This window comes from Drosophila sechellia, chromosome X (genome assembly GCF_004382195.2).
Source record: "Drosophila sechellia strain sech25 chromosome X, ASM438219v1, whole genome shotgun sequence".
NCBI classification, from domain to species: domain Eukaryota; kingdom Metazoa; phylum Arthropoda; class Insecta; order Diptera; family Drosophilidae; genus Drosophila; species Drosophila sechellia.
This window is the reverse complement of record NC_045954.1, coordinates 14,439,570-14,459,512: the sequence shown is the minus strand read 5'-3', so window position 1 is coordinate 14,459,512 and position 19,943 is coordinate 14,439,570. Positions and strand designations below refer to the sequence as shown.

Genomic DNA, 19,943 nt, shown 5'->3' with positions numbered 1-19,943 from the left:
AACATGCTTTTATGATTTATGCATTCAATTTAATGGCGATTTCATCCATATTTACAATAAACCTTTCATGCCTTCCAACGATGATTAGGTGTGAGCATTGGGTTTAAGCCCATATCCCATCACCCTCGTGAGAAGCCGAATAATTAAGGTTTATATTCCGATACGGTTTCGACCGCTGCCACGCCCCTGCACTCTTACGCCCACCCGACCACACATGCCCCAACCAAGGTAATTATACGCGCCTCCAAATAAAAACAAACAAAAGCGCGTGGACGCCGATTATGAAGGCAAAAGCCGAAGGGAACCGAAAGTGAAACGCTTATCAGAAAGGTGCAGCCAAAATGCAGAAAATATTGGAGTAGGCGGTGGGGAATATCGGGGATTTTGGGGGGCAACACACACATAGGGGGCTCATTGGGGCAGAGGCAGGGGGAAGCTATAATGAAGCCATCGTCATCGGCATGACCATCCGCTCGGCGTAATTACGCGCCCCCTTCGAAAATTGATGATTTTCATTAACGACTAGTTAATAACTTAGCCAGCGCGAGAAGAAGAGAGTTGGGGATTGAAGATCGGAGATTCGAGGCGTCTTTATTATCGATAGCCATCTCAAAGGTAAACACAAGGCGGAGCATAAGAGCCAGAAGAACGAAATGATGTCTCTTCTGCTTCGGTCTCGAAATTCTCAATATTTGGCTGATTTGTGGCCGCTGATTAAACTGGAAAACATCGAATCGTTTTATTGGATTTTCGGTGTGTTTTCCAAACTTTGAATTCGTTTCGGACTGGTAATAATATTGAGTTGTGATTTTTCCAACTTCTTTATCGATTTATTTGAATAATGAACGATAAGTTCTGTGAAAATAGATTTGTTTTCGGGCTTCTTGGCGCTACTTAAATTCAAAAACGATTAATTGATGATACGTATACATGGCTTTTTTCTGCTGAAAAAAAGCAGTTATCTCTCCATAAAGTGGACAAAATGTTTGGATTTGCTGTGTGGCCCCGTTTGTGCGGCCAAGTCAACAAAAACAAGCGACGGCAAACAAAACAGCCGACAAACCGGCAACAAAATGTATCGCCGAGTGGCAATAAAAATAAAATAATTGCAGCGCCAGCAAAGCAACAAATGTTGCGACCGAACTGCGCAACCCTCACATGTGACTGAGAGCGAGATGTGTCTTAAGAGAGTGAGAGAGAGCGGTGTGTTGTTGTTGTAGCAGCGCAGCATCAGCAACATTATGGAGCAACATGTTGCGGGCGGCGATCTCAAGCGCGGTCACCACAAACACAGTCACCCACACGCACACACGCACGTGCAGACGACACCTCGCGGAAAACCGAAAAACCGAAAAAACGAGCGACGAACGAAAACGAACACACAGTCGCCTGTGGACAAGCAGCCCGACTTGACGTTACGAACCGAACGCCGCCGAACGAACGGCGATTTGAACGACGCGATTTGAGATTTTGGATTGGAGATTTGCGGATTCGAGTGGCTGGAGATTTGAGACGCGACGCGCGCTTCAAAAACGCCTGCGCAAACGGCTGCCAAAGCGGCGATTTCGAATTTTTTTGAGTGGTCTAAGTGTGTTAACTTCAAAACTATTGGCAATGGACTAATTTTTTTGTTTAGTGCGACTCTGGTGACTTTTCATACTATTGAAAATCACAGAATTTGGAGTTCTTGTTTAAAGTCTACAACTTGTAAACGGTTTCGAAAATTTCAAGGTATTTTTATTTGTGATTTGGCAAAACAATTAAATACCAAAAATTAGTGATTTCTAAAACTACAGAACGGTTTAAAATTTATTATTTTAAAACTACGTAATCATACATTATCCAGTGCGTTTTTTTAACTGAAAAAACTGAAGATTTCGTTTTGTTTTGAGTGAAATTGAGTGATTTTAAAAACCAACAATACAATATTGGCGAATTAAGCAAGCCACTGAACCCCCAAACATGATCCGTGGAATCTTGCTCCTGCTGCTGGGAACCACCAGGTTCAGCCTCATCCAGTGCATCTCCAATGACGTCTACTTCAAGATGTTTTCGCAACAGGCGCCGCCGGACGATCCGTGCTACAATAAAGCGCACGAGCCACGCGCCTGCATTCCGGACTTTGTGAACGCCGCCTACGATGCCCCAGTGGTGGCCAGTTCCACGTGCGGATCGTCGGGTGCGCAGCGGTACTGCGAGTACCAGGATCACGAGCGCTCCTGCCACACCTGCGACATGGCGGATCCGTTGCGCAGCTTTCCGGCCCGCTCGCTGACCGATTTGAATAACTCGAATAATGTGACCTGCTGGCGCAGTGAGCCGGTGACAGGAAGTGGGGACAACGTGACATTGACCCTCTCGCTGGGCAAGAAGTTCGAGCTGACCTATGTGATCCTGCAGCTGTGCCCGCAAGCTCCGCGTCCCGATTCGATGGTGATCTACAAGAGCACCGATCACGGGCTCAGCTGGCAGCCATTCCAGTTCTTTAGCTCCCAGTGCCGCCGGCTTTTCGGACGTCCCGCCCGCCAATCCACTGGACGCCACAACGAGCACGAGGCCCGCTGCAGCGATGTCACCAGACCACTGGTCTCCAGGATTGCCTTCAGCACACTGGAGGGACGCCCATCGTCTCGGGATCTGGACTCATCGCCGGTGCTGCAGGACTGGGTGACGGCCACCGATATCCGTGTGGTGTTCCATCGCCTCCAACGCCCCGATCCGCAGGCCCTGCTCTCATTGGAAGCCGGAGGAGCAGCGGATTTGGCCAGCGGCAAGTACAGTGTGCCCCTGACCAATGGACCCGCTGGCAATAATATTGAGGCGAATCACGGTGGGGATGTGGCAATATCCGGCAGTGGATTGCACTATGCCATCTCGGACTTTTCGGTGGGCGGACGGTGCAAGTGCAATGGACACGCCTCCAAGTGCTCCACGGACGCCAGTGGGCAGCTGAACTGCGAGTGCAGCCACAATACCGCTGGAAGGGATTGCGAACGCTGCAAGCCATTCCACTTCGATCGTCCCTGGGCCAGAGCCACCGCCAAGGAAGCTAATGAGTGCAAAGGTGAGTCAGCAAACCATTTTCTATTTAATATATTATTTGCGATTCGGGGGTTAACGGATATGGACTGGATATAAGTGGCATTTAAATATATTTTAGCAACTGCACTATTGAATAGATATTAAATGTAAAGTACAAAATTGTAGAAAACAGAACAAAAGTTTCAAAAACAATTTAAAATATTTGTATAAACAGGGTTTAAGATCCACAAGAACGCTGCTCAATACCAAGGGCATGTTAGTAGTTTGGAATAAATAATTCAGCTCTAGGAATATTCTATAAACAAAGAACCGATTTAAGTTCACAATTTTTGTTTATTTATTGGTAATGGAAGGAGAGTCACTACATAAACATTTTCGGTGGGGCTGATGCAGGTACATAACTACCTTAATTTATACAAATACAATATTTAAACAAAAATAACTCAATATTATGAAATTTTACGTTCTATTTTTATTTGAGAGTCGCGCGTTATTATGCGTTTTTTAATTAGATATTATTGCATATCATAATCATTTATAAACACTTCTAAAATGTGGTAGTCGACTATTTTTATCGAACACACCTCTGGGAAAAGTATAGGATTAAGCTTGGTTTTATTGGCCAATATTATTGAGAGGGCTTATGACAATACTCTAGGGATCCTACCTGAGCCTCGGAGGCTCTTTTACCTAAACTTCTGCTGTGCGGAATAACCCGGCCAGCAGTTTTTCCCGGCACACATCCTACCTAGGCCGAAGTCAACCAACTCCCCCAAGGAAAAAAAGGGAAACATTCCCCGCAAAAGGGGAAATATCGATGCGAAATTATGTTACCTTCGGGGCGAGTAACCCCCAAGGACATTCTGCTCCTGGCCAGCCAGGCAGCCAGCCAGCTCAATCTATTGGACAAACATATCGGGACACAAAGTTAAAATACAGAAAGTAAGGAGGTCGGTGGAGTGCAGCAGGGTTGCAAATGGTAATCTGGAGCTGGGGAACGGGACTGGCGACAACTCCATTAGAATTCAATTTTCGAGGCAGTCGCGTGTGTTTGGTCTTCATCTTAGCTCGGCACGGGGTTGCTCTTTTGCTCGCCAAGGATAAGAAAAATGCTGGCGGAGGAACAGGAATCTGGCATCGAAAATATGAAGAAAAACCCAAAGGCATAACTGTTTGTGCTGCGGATTTGGCTTAGCCATAATTGAACAACTCGATGGACACGTGTAGAGCGTTATGGTGGGAGGTATGCGCATACAATAATATCCGTAGGTAAGTGAGACCCAATCAAGTAGCAACTCTTGGGCCAACCCTCGCCACCGAGGCGAAATCGAGACGTTACCTTTGGCCAGGCTAAACAAGCAAACAAACAAACAAACAACAGCACAAACATTCAATCAGGACACAATGGCGAGACTTCGAGGGCGATATTCCGCTTCCAATGTCCGGATTGCTATATCCCGAATCCAGAAACCCCGGGATAAACCCTCGCAATTAACCCTCTAAAAACTCGCTGAGCTCGAACAATAAGCGCGAATTTAAGCGAAATTAATTTGATAAGCATTTTCAACAAGAGCGAACATATAATTCTCGACAATCGAACATGAAAACGAGAGCAGGGAAGGTTTTTGGGTTTTCGATTTCTTGTGATTTTGATGTTGGATTTCATTTCGAGCATTAGAACATTTTAAGGGTTCAGAAATTTGTGGCATTAAAAGTGTGGGAGAGTTGCTATATTATCAAATTTCATGCAAATAATCCTATTTAGCAGTTCTGACCATATTTATATTGTTTATATATTTTATAACAGGATAATCAGCATCTTTGATGAGCTCAAAGATTTGTAAGATCCAACTAAATATGTAACCTATATTTCATTGGGTTACACTGCACATTAGAGTGCTCCATGTGGACGGGACTCCCCACAAAAAGCACTGGCATCATTCATAGCAGGCACTTGATGAAAGTGTCCTTCGTGGTCATCACGTGCCATAACATTGCAATTTTTTCCTGATCCAGTTGGTGGGCAATCGCAAGGGGGTAGGGCGAATCAGAGGGAGAGGACATGCAGCCGGGGGACCTTTAGTATTGTTTAGTGCATAAATCACAGTCACACCATACGGGGCGGGTAAATGGAAAATGGAAAATGGGAGATGGAAATGGGAATGGAAGGCAGGCGGTCTTATCAGAGGACGGCACGTGTGCCAGACTCTCCTCCTCCCGGCCACGCCCCCCGGTCCGCCCTTCGGTTTATTAGGGTTGCAAAATGCAACCGACCTTCTGCGTCTCACCCCCTCGGATCGCAACTCAAAGGTCCCGCGCAGCATATGTAGCATGTTTATGGACAAACGAAATTAACGTTGCCATCGCCGCTTTTGACGTTCAATGTGACCTCAAACAACGGCTACAAAGGCAACAAAAACAACACGGACAACAACCAACAGGCAGCAATTACAGACCAAAAGCAACAACAATGAAAGGGAAACGGAAAATGTCCAGGCCGGAAAATATTTCCGTTGAGCGGTGTGAAAAGAAAAAAACCACAGAAAATTCGGAAAAAGCGAACATATGCGAGCAGATTGCACTCGAATCGAATCGAAAACGAAACGAAACGAAATGGGTATGGAAATCGAATCGAATGGAATCGAATTGAAGGGCACGTGATGATATCTTTTAACTAACTGCAAAACGATTTAGCTGGGGTTTTAATGAGCAGGCGGCAACAGCAGGCAATTTGCATGCAAGGACTCACTAAATTAGGATTTTCCCAAATACAAATACATATGCCACACATGGAAGGATTTTATGTAAAATAGGCAGAGGAATTGGAAAGAATCGAGCTCTATTATAGGAATATTTAAAAAAATAAAGCAGTACGAAATGCGAGATATTATGCATGTACGTATCTTTATGTATGTATCTTATGTATGTATCTTTTCATAATGATTCGCCAAAAGCAATAAACAATTTCTAATGCATATGCTTCTGGCCAAACATAATAAAGTAAAAAACTTTAAGTCGGAAGTTGGTATTCTTTATAGCGCATATTGTGGAAATTTCTTTTAACACCCTCGTGGTGCTTCGATGCCGATGACCAAAATTATGGATCATTAAATGGATCAACAAATCATAAAGCAATCTTTCGGCTTACAAAATATCCCCTTAAAAGGGCTAATATCTTAGAGAGCGAATTACGAAACAGTCCCGGGAAAATCGTAATTAATGCACAGATGCAGTCCCATTATTTCATTGTGCGCCGGAAACCATCCATTCTCGACATTCTTTTACCATAAATTGCCAAACTCCCAACTTGGAGCATAAATTCGCCTTAGATTTATAGGTGTCGAGAACAAAGGAGAGAGCTGGCGCACATACATAATATATATATATATATATATACATATATATTTAATGAGTTCAGACGGCAGCCAACTTTGACCCGCACTTAACCCCTCAATCATAGGGCGTATGCAGTTTATCACACCTCCATACGCACCTAAATCGGGCCTAGGATACAGAAATCGAAATATATATATATAATATACAGACAGATACGTATTCTCGATTCACATGGGAGTCATAAAGATGAAGAGCAGAGGAAAATCGAGGAGAGTCCAATGTGATTTTCAATTTGAATTTAAATTTGAAGAAAAACAAACAAGTTCGTGAGATGCGGCTAAAATTAACGTCGGCGTTGTTGAGATGGCGCGCAATAAATAAATTTAAATCCGTTAAAACGTTTGGCAAATCAAGACATTACTCATACGCCGTGTTGCCAGAAATAGTTCCTCTGATGGACGGGTCGAAAATGCTTCGCTGCGGAGTGGTGATAAATGTGCCGTGGGCTTACGAAAATGCCGCGCAAATTAACCAAACAATTTGTCCAACTAAAATCGAATGGAATGATTTGACAGCCGCCGACTAATGTTTGTATATCATCAGAGAAGAACAAGGGCATCAAAACTAACTAATAAGTGGTGTTATTAATGATGTATGAATATTCGTTAAACCTATAAATTTCAGCTAGCTAATCCGTTTAAACTGAGTATGTTATTGGAAAATTTGGCTTGACAAGAATCAATTAGTTAATTAATTTGGATTCTTAAATGCAATTTCATATTCATAAATTGAAATAAAATTTATATATATGGGCCATACATAACATATAATCATCTTTTCCTTTTCTGTTGACCAAATTAAAGGTTATTTCATTATTTGGCCCCATCACCTTTGCTTTGTAAATGCATTTTCCCATCTGCCAGTTTTTGCTGACCAGAGTTTTTCCCCTGACATTTTCCGATCTTGTCTCCGTTTTCCTGTTTTCATTTTTTTTTTTTTGGCTGTCTCCCCTGGACATTGATTCGAAATTGCATTGGCATGTCCTCAAGTTATTTGAACATCCTTTTTGGAGGGGCTTGGGCTTTGTTTGGCTGTGATTCCGCTGCTTTGTGTGTGAATGTCCTGTGGCTATAATTTCGCACAGCATTCCCTGCCAGTCGCCTTATGTCAGTTTTCATCAGTAACATTTCATGAATTTTTCCCATTTTTTTTCACTCGTGGATTTTACCTTCCACTGGCATAAGGATGAATGGATTGTGGGGAGGGGACAATGAGGACGAGGGCGCCATGAGTAGAAAGCGAAACGTGCAAAAATCCTTTCGCCTCGCCATCTACTCCGTTGTCATTTTAATTGTTGTTTACCGGGCTTGTCAAATGCGCACTTCAGTGTGCAAAAAAAAAAGGAAAAAATACAAGAAAATAACTAAAGCATCTCTGCTCTCAACTTTTTGATGCCCTGCACTCTGGGCGTTAGAATTTTCCATATTTAGTTAGGTAAAAACTTTCAATTAAATATCGCCATCGAATGTAGACATGCCCCTTAAATTATGGCTTTATAACTAATTCTAGTATGGCAAATTCATTGCATATGTACATACTTTATAGTTATTAAACCTAAAATGCAATTTACCAGGTATGAAAAGGATGGAGGACTACATCATTGCCAAATGAAAGCTCCCAGGTGGCGGGTCTGTCATTTTGGGGGCATGAATAGAACCGGGGACACCTAGACCATTCGTTATGATGGCCGGCTGTCTATGACGAGGCTGTCATCGCCATACGCTCTGATTTACTGGCCAGCACACACATTCGGCTTCATCGTCATCCTGACACATCCTCGTCCATATATCCTGCCCATCCTTGGGCATATATCCTCGCATCGGCTTTAATTTTTGCCCATCAGCATTGGCGAATTCACTTTCATCGGTGGTGTTTAGCAAAATGTATTCACCAATACTTTTTACAATCACTTTGGCACTTGCTTAATTTATGTTGTTATGTTATTGCCCCTCGAAATGTTTGCAAAATGCTAGCAGCTTAAAAAATGCCCTCATATTCGCCGTTCTGCATATTTTGCCTTTGGACTGGGATTGGCATTTGTTTTGGTTCGGTGCGGGCTTGGCTTTCAAGTGATTATGATTATTTTTTATGCACATAACGCCACACAAAGCACAACATACAACCCTAGCAGCCAAAATCCTTCGCCGGCTCATCAGCCAACGAATGTCAAAAGCAAAGGGCAAAGGTAGCCAGGACATAGGGAGCTCAAAAGCCAAACAAACCAAAACGAAACGAAAAGTTAAGTCAGCAGCTTTGGGCGGATCGGCGAATGTAGATGCAACGATCTGTGGATGCCCTACAAACGATGGGATAATATCCTAGAAACTACTAGCCTTGACTTTTTTTTAAACTTATTTTTATAATTTTTGTTTTATATTCAAAATCCTTGTTTTATATACTTGTTTGTATGCCAGGGACTTATGATTCCACCTCCTTATCAAAGTGCGAGGACAGCTCTTGTCCATTTCTATGCCACAGCCTCAAGAGGTAGAAAAAGGATCTGAATCCTTCGCCATTCGGGCACATGTATGTATGTGTGAGTGTGTTTGGCTGCTAGAAAATGGCCAAAGGCCAGCTGGGTTGTGAGGACGAATGCCGTGCGTTGATTTTAACTGTTATTACTTGCTGGTCGAGGGGGTGGATCAGGTGAAAGGGGATGGGGATGTGGATGGGGATATATACATGCATTTATATACACATATCTCCCAGCACGGAACTCGACCCCGTCGACGTCTTCTCTATTTGTCTGGCCATTTGAGTTTTGTGTAAGCAGTTAATTGGATCAGGGGCTGGCTCCCTTCAGATCTTGGACCATCCTCTTCATCCCATTCCATCCTTCGCGTCCATCCCAGCATCAGGATTCCAGTCCGTGTGCCAAAGAAAACGGCATAAGAGATTGTTGCATACTTCATGGAGGAGCTGTCGGATACATTTTTAATAGGCTCTGCTGAATGCCGGGCCAGTTGGCAAATGTCAACACACAAACTCGAGGAATGCCAGCGGGTTGGGTTTTTCACAGAGTGATAGAGAGCGGCGGGGGTGGGGTGGCTTTTGGAGGAGTCGTGTCTGTTCGTGGAATCTATTAAATCATTTTTGTTGCTAATACATTTGTACATAAATAGCGGCAACAAGCATATGTGTGTACTTGCCACTTCCATTTTGTTGATGCTGTTGGGTGTTGCTCTTGGGAATTCCTTTGAATTTGAATTTGAATTGCGAGAATTCCCTTCGAAATGCGGCGAACTTACATCTTGGGGCAGCTGCCCATGCGCAACAACAACATCAATATCAGCTGTCTGCAACAATAGACACGGAAGGCAAGCAAAAAGATGGCTCCACACGGGTGGGTCAAGAAGTTCGGTGGAGAGCAAAAGTTTTTTAGTTAAAAGATCTTTAGATAACGTAGATTTAAAAATCAGGCTCTTAAATTGGTAAACAAAAGCAAAGATAGTGCTTACTATCAATTCTTTGTTGGTTTAGCGTAATTAAATGATGCCTAATTTATATAATTTAAATGTTGTTGCAAAAAGTCGGATTATTTTGGGCAAGATATCAGGAAAATTACTTCTGGCTTTTATATTATGGCCAAAAAAGTCGTATAGCTAATAATATTAATATAATACAAGGCTCGACGAGGTATAAAGTTATATAGTTCGATCATTATTTCTATTGTTTTGACCAAAATACTGTTTATTTTTGGATCTATAGTCAGAATCAAAAGTTTTTTTGTGGTAAGAACATATTTGTGATAAACAAAGGCATAAAATCATTCTCTCTATAAAACTAATTCCCCATCAAAATGATATAAACCATGTTAGTGTCTTTTGAACTAGCATATATATTATTATCGAATCTGTTTGATCAACCCACTGTGTCCAGAATAATGATATGTATGGCATATCGGACATAAAAAAGCCAGCAGCCGAAGGCAACCCATAAATCAAAATGTGTCCAGTGGCAACAACGACTTCTCACCTTCGAAGGGGAAAAGGTGGGGCGTTCGTTTGGTTTTGGGTCTTGGGTATTCTGTTTTCCGTTTTTAGTTTCAACATGGTTTTCAGTTTTTTTTCGGTGGAAACGCCGCTGCCAAGTGCCACTAAACGTAATGTAAATAAGCATTTAACAGCAATAGCAACAACAGCCAGGCATCGAACAACCAACATCGCAGAAATAAATGGCATTACAAACAACGGGCAAATAAATCGCAGTGAAGCGCAAATGCTCAGATGAAAAACTTGGACGCCGCCAAAGTTGCTGCCGCGCTTAACATTTACAACATGCAACACACAGCGAGAATTATGCAGGCAGCAGAAGCAGCAACATTGCATATTGCATCTTGCACATGGCACATGGTGTTGCCGCCGACATGTTGACTTATGCCGCCGCAGCACACTGCCAACTCGCAACAACTTCTCAGTTCCTCATCTGCAACTGCAACTGCATCTTTAGCTCCATCTGAATCTACAGCTGCATCCCCTCGGCCTTCCAAATGTTGCACGCTTCAAAAGACTTGGACATGCGATTCGAGATTTGAGCAACAGCAATACACAAGAAACTTGCAACGGCCGCTGCAACTTGCCTTTTTATTGTTGCCGCCTGCACCTTGCCTGCTTCCCATGGGCACCTGAAAAATCGGAAAAAAGGGAAATAAATAGGTGGGCGCCATAAAATGACCACAAGTGAAACATGTTGGTTATGGGAAGATTTACGGATGGCCAACTGCATAGATTTGCAATATAGGGAATTAATATAACTCTTAACATACATTTAAGTTTCATCTGACAAACTACTATACCTCGTTTTTTCACACGATTAATTTAAGATTGATTCGCTTGCGGTATTGGGAGAAAGCCAACTTTGGGCAAAATATCAAAATTATAAGGGTTACAATTTAGCTAAATGACCACCATAATCATAAAAATCTAGCCGTTCCGTTTACACTTTGACTAATTGGATCTTCCAACTTTGAATTGATTTATTTAGTTTCTTATAAATCTTGTTCAGATCATCCATAAATCACGTTGAGCAGTGAAAATGTATCTAAATTTTCCCATGAAAATTTATTCACATTTGCGTTATGTATGTTTTTTATGCCCCTGACTAACCTATTTTGATGCAGCATTTAGTCAGCCAATTTGATTGATATGTTCTTGGTTTTGTTTTATAGATAAACAAACACACGGGTCCGCATTTTCAGCTTTTCACTTTTATACGCGCCGAGGTTTTCTTTTTTTTTTTTGTTGGGAAATTAGCTCTCACCTCATGCGAACATGCCATAAAATCTGCTCCAAATACAGCTAATTATCGAGTAAAGTACAGAACATTCGCCCCTTCACAGTCTTTTCAGCCTGTCAGCGGGAAAATTTATCCTAAAAAGAAGGAAAAACCGGTGAGATCTCGAAAACAGGGCGAAGAAGTTGCGCAAAGTGGCCAAAAAAGAAAATGATGTGGATGACGCCTCCCAGTAGGCGTCAGGTGCATCATAGGTGTGAAGTGCAATCAAACCTGCACTCGGAAAACTCAAAGTTCGCCCTAAAATTTATATTTACAATAACATGGAGCACGAGCAATTAAAGTCCCTTTAAACCATTTCTTTTACCTCGGGTTAACTTTAGTTTACTTCATCCTAACCATTTCATAAAAATTGAGCAAATTATTATCTTATTTCTATATATTTCCAGTTATTACTTAGTACTACTATTCTATTGGGACATTTACAGCAAGAATAGTTTATTGCTTCGGTTCATTTTAGACCACACATTTTTTGTTATACCAAAATATGCATATTTAATGATTTTTATTGTGCATAAACTTGTAGCTCTACCAAACTTTGCAGTTATAGCCCGTTCCAACTGCCCCTGAAGCACTTTACATATACTCCGCCTGAGTTTTTTTAGTCAAATAAAAAGCTCATTAGGCGAGTTGACCAAATTGCAACATGTTTCTTAATTTCGTTGTTGTTTTTCGTCGGTATTTTTTTAATACTTTTTTTTGGGAGGGCGGCGGCCACGCCTGCGGAAAAAACCCAATTCAAATATTAACCCTCCAACTTCCCCCGCCCCACCACACCCTTGGCAAACAAAAGATAAACAAACAGGCAACGAGAAAAATAAAATGAGATAAAATAAATGAAAAGCAAATTCAAGTTGGAAAAGCAAAGCTTCAAAATCAAGCGGGAGACGTTAAAAGTCATTAAAATTGAAACTGTCGAATGATGCTGACGGCCAAAGGGGCGGGCAAAGGGGCACTATGGGTGGGGGCGTGGCCAAAATTTTATGGGGCAGGGGGTCCATTCTCGCAGGTGTGTGTACAACTCGCCCAGGGTCAGGCAAATAATTAACTCTGAGCCGATTTTGGGCTGCGAAAGTTACAACGGCCTATCACTCAGAGGCATCAGTGTTTTTTTTTTTGGACTGGAAATTAATTTTCTCACACAATCGGGGAAATTTCAGAAGAGAGAGCTTTGCCCAGGTAACTTAATTACGAACCTCTAGATCGGAGTAAAGATGACCATTTGATTATCTAGTGGGAAACACCTTGAGGGTGTTGGTCTTAGTGGACTTTTGTTATAAAAAATCTAGAATTCGTTACTATAGCTTAACCATAGCTATTAAGCTTTAGCATGAATACTGTGCTCTTAAATGTACTACAATTTACTAACAGTTGAGGTAAAGTTTCTCCTTTTAATTTCCACCAGTTCTTCTGTAAACTCGATTGATAAACCAAAAGCTGCCATTGCTCAGACTAATAACCATAATATATCCAAATTTGCCTTGACTTTCTCTGCCAATTTGACCAACAATTAAATCAATTTTATTTTATTACTTTATGTGCTTGGGAAAAGTGTCCGAAAAGTGAGCAAACAGCAGCTCCCTTGGCAGTTTGTCGGTCGTCGGTAAACCTCATTGATCCCATCTCACTTTTGACCCTGCGAACGTAGCTACCATTTAGTTTGTGTTATTGCTTTGCTCATCCAGGCAGTCTGAGTATCCGCATCCATCGATGTTATGTTGGGTGTATGGGGTATTTTTGCTTTAATTAAATTTTACACAAATATTTTGTGCGATGCGAAAGTATTTCCCAAATTGAAGTTCTATGCCGACGTAGCCACCCCGTTTTCAGCCGAATGGGGATGCTATGCTCATCGCGGAGGAGCAGGGGATGGGGTTGGAGTTTTTTGGGATGGGATGGGGATGGGGATTTTCTGGGTCCTGACAAATGGTCACCTGTTCGAAAGGTAAGACCCCGAAAGGGTTGGGACTATCTTGTCGAGATTTTTCGACTCTTTTCGCCGGCTGACAGGCGCCAAAAGACGACGAGATTAAGTCATCGAAGCGGCAACTCGGAAAAAGGGAAAGCCAACAACAAACAATAATCTAGCTTTCATTGTCTTGAGGGTGGTGGGTGTTTTGGGTGGCACTCATCGTTTTCCCTTTTTCAAAAATATTTTCATTTGACAAATTTTAGATTTCCTTTTCATTTCTCGCTTGCGGTGGTTGGTCTTGTCTCTCTGAATTTTTGTAGGCTGGAGTGGCATTTTACTTGCCGTAGGCAAAACGGGCTCACTTTAATTTGGTTCTTTTTTATTTTATTTTTTTTTTGCTTGCTGCTCAAGCACGTAATTATCCTTTTTGGAACGCTTACCCTCAACTCCGAGCATCTTTTTCTGGCCTTTTGCATTCCGGTAACTTGTTTATTTATTTATTTTCGGCTTTCCTTCTGCTGGGCCACTCCAGTCCATTCCCATTTTATGACATCTTGTTATTTTTATTGTTATTGAGTTTTGGCCTTTTGTCCCCCCGCACACACACACACACATACACACACACTCAGCCACTCACAAGTCGTAGATATTCCCATTGTTAATGCCATATTAATAATTTTTGAGGTCTGCAAACGATCCTATTAGGCAGTCGTCCCCAAAGAACATTGACAACTTCATCGGGGATTGGGGGAAATGTCTTCCCGAAAAGAACACAACTTTTTGGGAGGAGGGTCTGGAGAAGCGGATCAAGTATCGTAAGACCCGTGTCAAAAGAAACTCCTACTAATCTTCGTTCTACAAGATCCAAAAACATTGATTAGAAATCAAAGCCTTTTGCCGGAACCACAATTTTCGCAGCCCAACAACAGCAACCCGTAATTAAATGCAAATTATCAACGAGTGAAAAAAAAAATGTTTAAGGCGTGTCTACAAAAGAAAAAGTTTCGATTCGGCTTTTTATTTTATTGTATTTTATTTTATTTTTCCTCCCGAATTTCGTGTGTGTCTGCCTCTCTTGACCACAAAATTTATGTAGATTTACCGTGGGCAGTTGAGTCTGTGTTCGATTTTCGGTTTTTCTGCCTTTTATTTTGTGTTTTTGTTTTTGATTGAGACATTTCCAAGTGCGACTTCTTGGCCATGGTCAATTAAAATGTAGCGGAGGCTGAAAATAGAGAAGGAGAGTTTTCAGCTCAAGACGATAGTCGGGATTTGTAATACTCTATACAGAGCAATAGATTATAGCAACCGATTCAAGTTAGTTATTTGAAATAGTTGAAATAGTATATATCATTGATTAGTATTATTTTAACTTAGACCTTGAAGTAGAATGTATTTTGATTGGTTAAAATAATGCGATACCCTGTCAAGATCTCCGCAGTTAGGGTAGTTAATGCTAAGCCGCTGGCCAATATCCACTGGGCAACGCCTATCGATTTCAATGGGCCAACACGCCACAGCGCAATCAAAAAGCGTTTTTAATAATGCGCTAAGTGATTGTTAAGCGCTGGTGGAGATGGAGGGCCCAACTCGATGGCTTTCCCAATCCCACAGCTCACAGATTCCAAAGTCAGACTGGAGTCGTTAATGAGTCTGTTGGTTCGACAACTACGACCTTCGGTGACACCCGCATCTTCCACTGGGAAATTTATTTTGATTTCCTAATTGGAATACTTTCCATTTATTCCGTGAAATTTTTCGAAACCTACAAACATACACATATTTTGCAAAGGAGCTAAGGAAAAAGTCTGGGTTCGTTAAAAAATGAGTATTCACTAAGCCTTTGCAATTTTTTTTCCAGTGTGTCTGTTGGTTTTAAGGCGAGGGACAGAGGGCTTGGCCTTTTTGCCGGCTTATTAAAACTCAATTACATTTAATTAATCAACCAGTCGAAGATAGTAACTCCGACACCTCGTCGCAATGACGTTGCACAATCGCAGGAAAGGAAGGAAAACCTGGCCAAAGTAAGTCTCCATCTCAATCTCGGTCTCAAACTGAAGAACTGGCAAATCGGCATTGGCTTCATTAGCGATGAAACAAACACCAAATTATCGGCTCAAACAAATTGAAGTTGCTCATCTGCATGCGTAAACAAATCGCTAAGTTGCCTGATTGGAGGCGACAAATATTTCGAAACCGATTCCGTTCCGTGGAACGCTGCAGTTGCTCGGTCCATCGAGGAAGTGAAAGGTGGCAAGATGGAGAGATGTGAAGATTTGATGATGACGATGGGAAAACGATGAGTCTCCTCCGCCAAGCCAACTGATGAATGGACCGAGGCCTCAATGAATGGATGTGAATGGATATCGGTGGTCATTCAAGGGGTTTAGCCAGACGTAGGAGGATGTTGGAGGAACTCAAGTGTGGAGTGTAGTGCCTTGATTTCTTTATTTGCAAGTCCATTACGGGGTGAAGGTTGGCTAGATGAGCTTGTGCCTTTATAAGCATTTAATTAGGGCGAGTCACATGATATTCGAAACTTTAATTCTAAAACTTCCTTATTAAAACCGTATTGACCCCAGCTGCATGTTTAAGCTCAGCTACTAAATGCTGGCAATTACCCACTTTTATTTGCTCAAAAGAACTTTGGCCCATTTCCAAGTTTTCTTATCACACTCAACTATTTAAGAAGCTGCACAAACAAAGCGCGCCCAAAAAATAAATATGACCCGAAACTAGGAAAAAAAGAATTACAATACAAGAGGCAAACAAAAAAGTTAGAACGCTTCACCCAAGTGACTCGACTTTGTTATACCCATTTTTTGCTTTAACATTCCAATAAAAATGAATATTGAAGATGCATAAACATACAAGATAGGCATCTTACAGATAGGCATAAACAAAAACACTTAAAAATTGCCTTCGCTGAAACTCAAGAAAAGCGCACACATTGTACCCTTTATATTTTTAATACTCCTTATAAAATGTGGGGAAGCCGAGATTAAAAATGACAAACAATGCAGCGAAAGTCGCCCTGTAATAATATTTGTACACCGCCCCCCTGTAAGTTTCCCACCCCCAACTCTTCGATAAAACACGCTGGGGAAAACCGGAGGAAAAATTACTTCATTAAAAGTTCGAAATGAAGAAGAAGTGTCCAAAAAAAAAAGGTTGTCGAATGCAAAGACTCAGGGAGCTGAGGTGTCCAGCTGCCGTCCCGATAAGAAACTCATAATTGGTGTCATTAAAAAAGCCATTTCGGAAGTTGTTAATCTTCCGCCGCGTCGCATGGCATCGCATCGCGTGGGGCCAACAATTATGCCAACTAGCGGGGGACTCGGCTCCACGGCAAAAGTCAACTGAAGATACATAAATATGTAATTTATTAAAAGAACAGAAGAAGAACCGTTTACAACAATGGCTTGACTTTTGTTTATTGTTATCATTATTTAGCCAACTGATAAGACGGCGTCGGGGGACTTGAAAAAAAAGAAATAAGTAGCCACAGAACGGGGTGCTCCCTGCTAAAAATCCCTGACAGTGTAAAAAACAGCTCGTTTTTCACATATTTCTGCGCTGAGCTGTGTAGTCGCCTTTCTTTGTTCATCTTTTAATTATAAAGTGCGATAAATGTGACACAAAAAGTTGCGAAAGATAGTGGAGAACAAAAAAAAAAATACCAGGGGACAGTAAGAAAAGTTTTTAGGAGTAGCATCAAGTCGAAAATGTAGATACTCTAAGGTTGCCTCTAAAAAGATACATTTCTTAGGTTGTTGCTGTCATAACTTCAAACCAAACATAATATATGTTTCAATGCATATCTTTTACGACCATATGCTTGAATAGATTGTAAATTCCTGAGATACCAAATAATTTAAATTTAATACCTCTAAGTTAGTGCAAAACAAAAGAACGGCAATCGAAAGTCGTTAAGGCGCATTGCAAAATCTTTTTTTGCGCTCGTTGTTTGTTTGGTTTTTTAGGCCCGTCCGCTGCCTGCCTTTGTGAATAGCATTTAATAAACACCAGGACACCCAGGATGTTGGAAAAACAAGGACTATTCCTAGCCCTATGCCATCCTAGCCCAGCTAACCATTCCCACTCCATGGCATCCAATCCCCTAGGCTTGCTTTATGAAATAGCAAAATGTCCCATAAAGTAAAATGGCATAAGATAGTAGGCGACGTTTGGGCCAGAAATACTGACCACAAAACTGGCTGTAAAGGGAGCCAGATACTCGTACATGGCCATCTTGTGTTGCGGCTTTGTCTTGCCCATAAATATTATCTGCACTTGTTGGCCTATAACTTTGCACTGGCTTCTGTTTCGTTGGTTCTCCTCCTCGGTTTTTTTTTCTTTTTACGACTGAAGTTGTGGCAAAGTTGTTGGTTTTCGTCGCCCCAGTCAAGTGTTAATTTCTTCCCCTGCAATTAACTTTTTTGCCACAGCCCTTGAAAAGAAAACGAACCCCATCGGAAATAAAATGCTGAAAAGGCGCATTGATAGCCAGAAAAGGCAGAAGATACTTTCAGTGCTTCTGAGATGTATAGATACCATTGTCTTAATATGCAAATTGCATTGTCTTCCGACGGCAGTCGTTGTCCTAAGGTTCAATTGGAGCGCAGATCAGCTTCCGTTTATCTCTTTGACCTCGAGCGTTTCTGGAAAACAGCAGACCAGATAAATATATGTACAAATATTAATAAAGATTCGGCTGGACTAGCTGCCTAGCTGGGAATCATGACCACACAGAAAAAAAACCCAGCTTCACTCACTTAACTCGAATGCGAAAAGTGGAACAGGAATGATCGCATATCGGAATTAACAAGCAAATAATCGAAATAAACTTCCTTTCGATCGATTTCACAAATGGATGAGTATTATTCTCAGTGCAGATCGCGTTGGTCGCGGGAAAAGTCTTGCACATTTTACTTATTATCATTGTTTTGGCCCATTGTGATTTGCTTTTGGCTCTGGCCCCGTTCATGTTACTTTCACGACTTGTCCTCTCCGAATCCGAATCCGAATCTGAATCTGCAACTGTATCTGCATCTGTATCTTTGTCCCTATATCTCTGTCCATGGCCATTGACAATATACTTTATTCAGGCATTCAGGTGAATGGCACTGCCAAATAATAGTAGCTATCGGGTAACCGTTTTGTCAAACTACGACTACATACCTCGACTTGACTTAACTTGACTTGGCCTAAAGGATTTAGGGGCATCTAGATAGACATCTGGCCAGATTTCAATGGGAAAACGGCAAAGGACCCAGCAATTGTGATCAACTATCGTGTGAGAAGAAAATAATAATCCATAAGAATACTTTGCATATCTCATCTGATTGAGACTTAGCCTGATTACTCTCAACTGGATTTGCTAAGGAGTTCGTTTTATCACGGCCACTTAAACACAAATAATTCCCAATCACTGCCTCAGTTTAATGGCCTATATATGTGGCTCTGATCCCGCCTGGCTGACAACAGCATGTTTATGGTGGGATAAACTGAAGAGATGGGACTAGAGATATCCCTTGCCAAGGCGAACAGGTTCATTAGAATTGGGAAATGTTGGTAAAAGAAATGTGATGGTGATGAGACAGCCAGGGGAAGTGAATGTGAAAGATGTAGACAAAGGATAACAAATGCAAAATTCTAAATAGAAGGAATATTCAATGAATATTCAATGTATGAAATTAAAGAATTTACTATTATAAATAATATTTTTAATAGATACGTTAGCACTAATTCCGGCATGAACATTTTATTTAGCATCCCCATACGTTGTTAAATCGCAGATTCTCTTCAGCATCTGGTCGAGTTCCAGGTTCATCGTCCAATGCTTTCCACTTTTATGGCTTAATAGCTCTCAATGGAAATCGATTTATGTTGTCACTAATTGATTAGCAGCAGCTATATCCCTGTCCAGTCAGCAAATCCTACCTGATATGTACGTATGTGTATGTACATATTTCTCTCTCTCTGCACCCCGAGCTCATAATAAAACATAAGCATTTCCATTTCGACCGCCGTTTGCACACCTGTTAGGAAGGTCCCTTTTGGGCGGCGATTTCCCAAAACCCAGAAGAAAAGGCTTGCCAATCGGCGAGCACCCTTCCTTCGCCGGCCGAGTGAATGAATGAATGTCAATGCGAATGTGAATGCGAATTTGAATGCATCGCAACCGTCTGCCTCGCTGTCTGTCCGCCCAGCTCTCCGTATGTCCGTATGTCCGTATGTCCCACTGTCCGTCTGTCCGTGTTCACGGACAAATGTAAATAAATGCAAAGGCTGCACGAGG

General features: G+C 41.7%; 1 protein-coding gene across 2 annotated transcripts in view; it reads left to right on the top strand.

Annotated features, from left to right (window-relative positions):
- The first annotated feature begins 1,358 nt into the window (after window positions 1-1,358).
- The window catches only part of LOC6618546 (netrin-A), a 43,328-nt gene continuing 24,743 nt past the window's right edge, over window positions 1,359-19,943 (top strand). Inside the window, exon 1 of one of the 2 annotated variants that reach the window (XM_032725657.1) lies at window positions 1,359-3,064. In XM_032725657.1, coding sequence (XP_032581548.1) covers window positions 1,963-3,064 — 1,102 coding nt within the window. In that variant the 5' untranslated portion in view covers window positions 1,359-1,962. The remainder of the gene's footprint in view (window positions 3,065-19,943) is intronic. The other variant, XM_032725656.1, reaches the window with a different exon arrangement.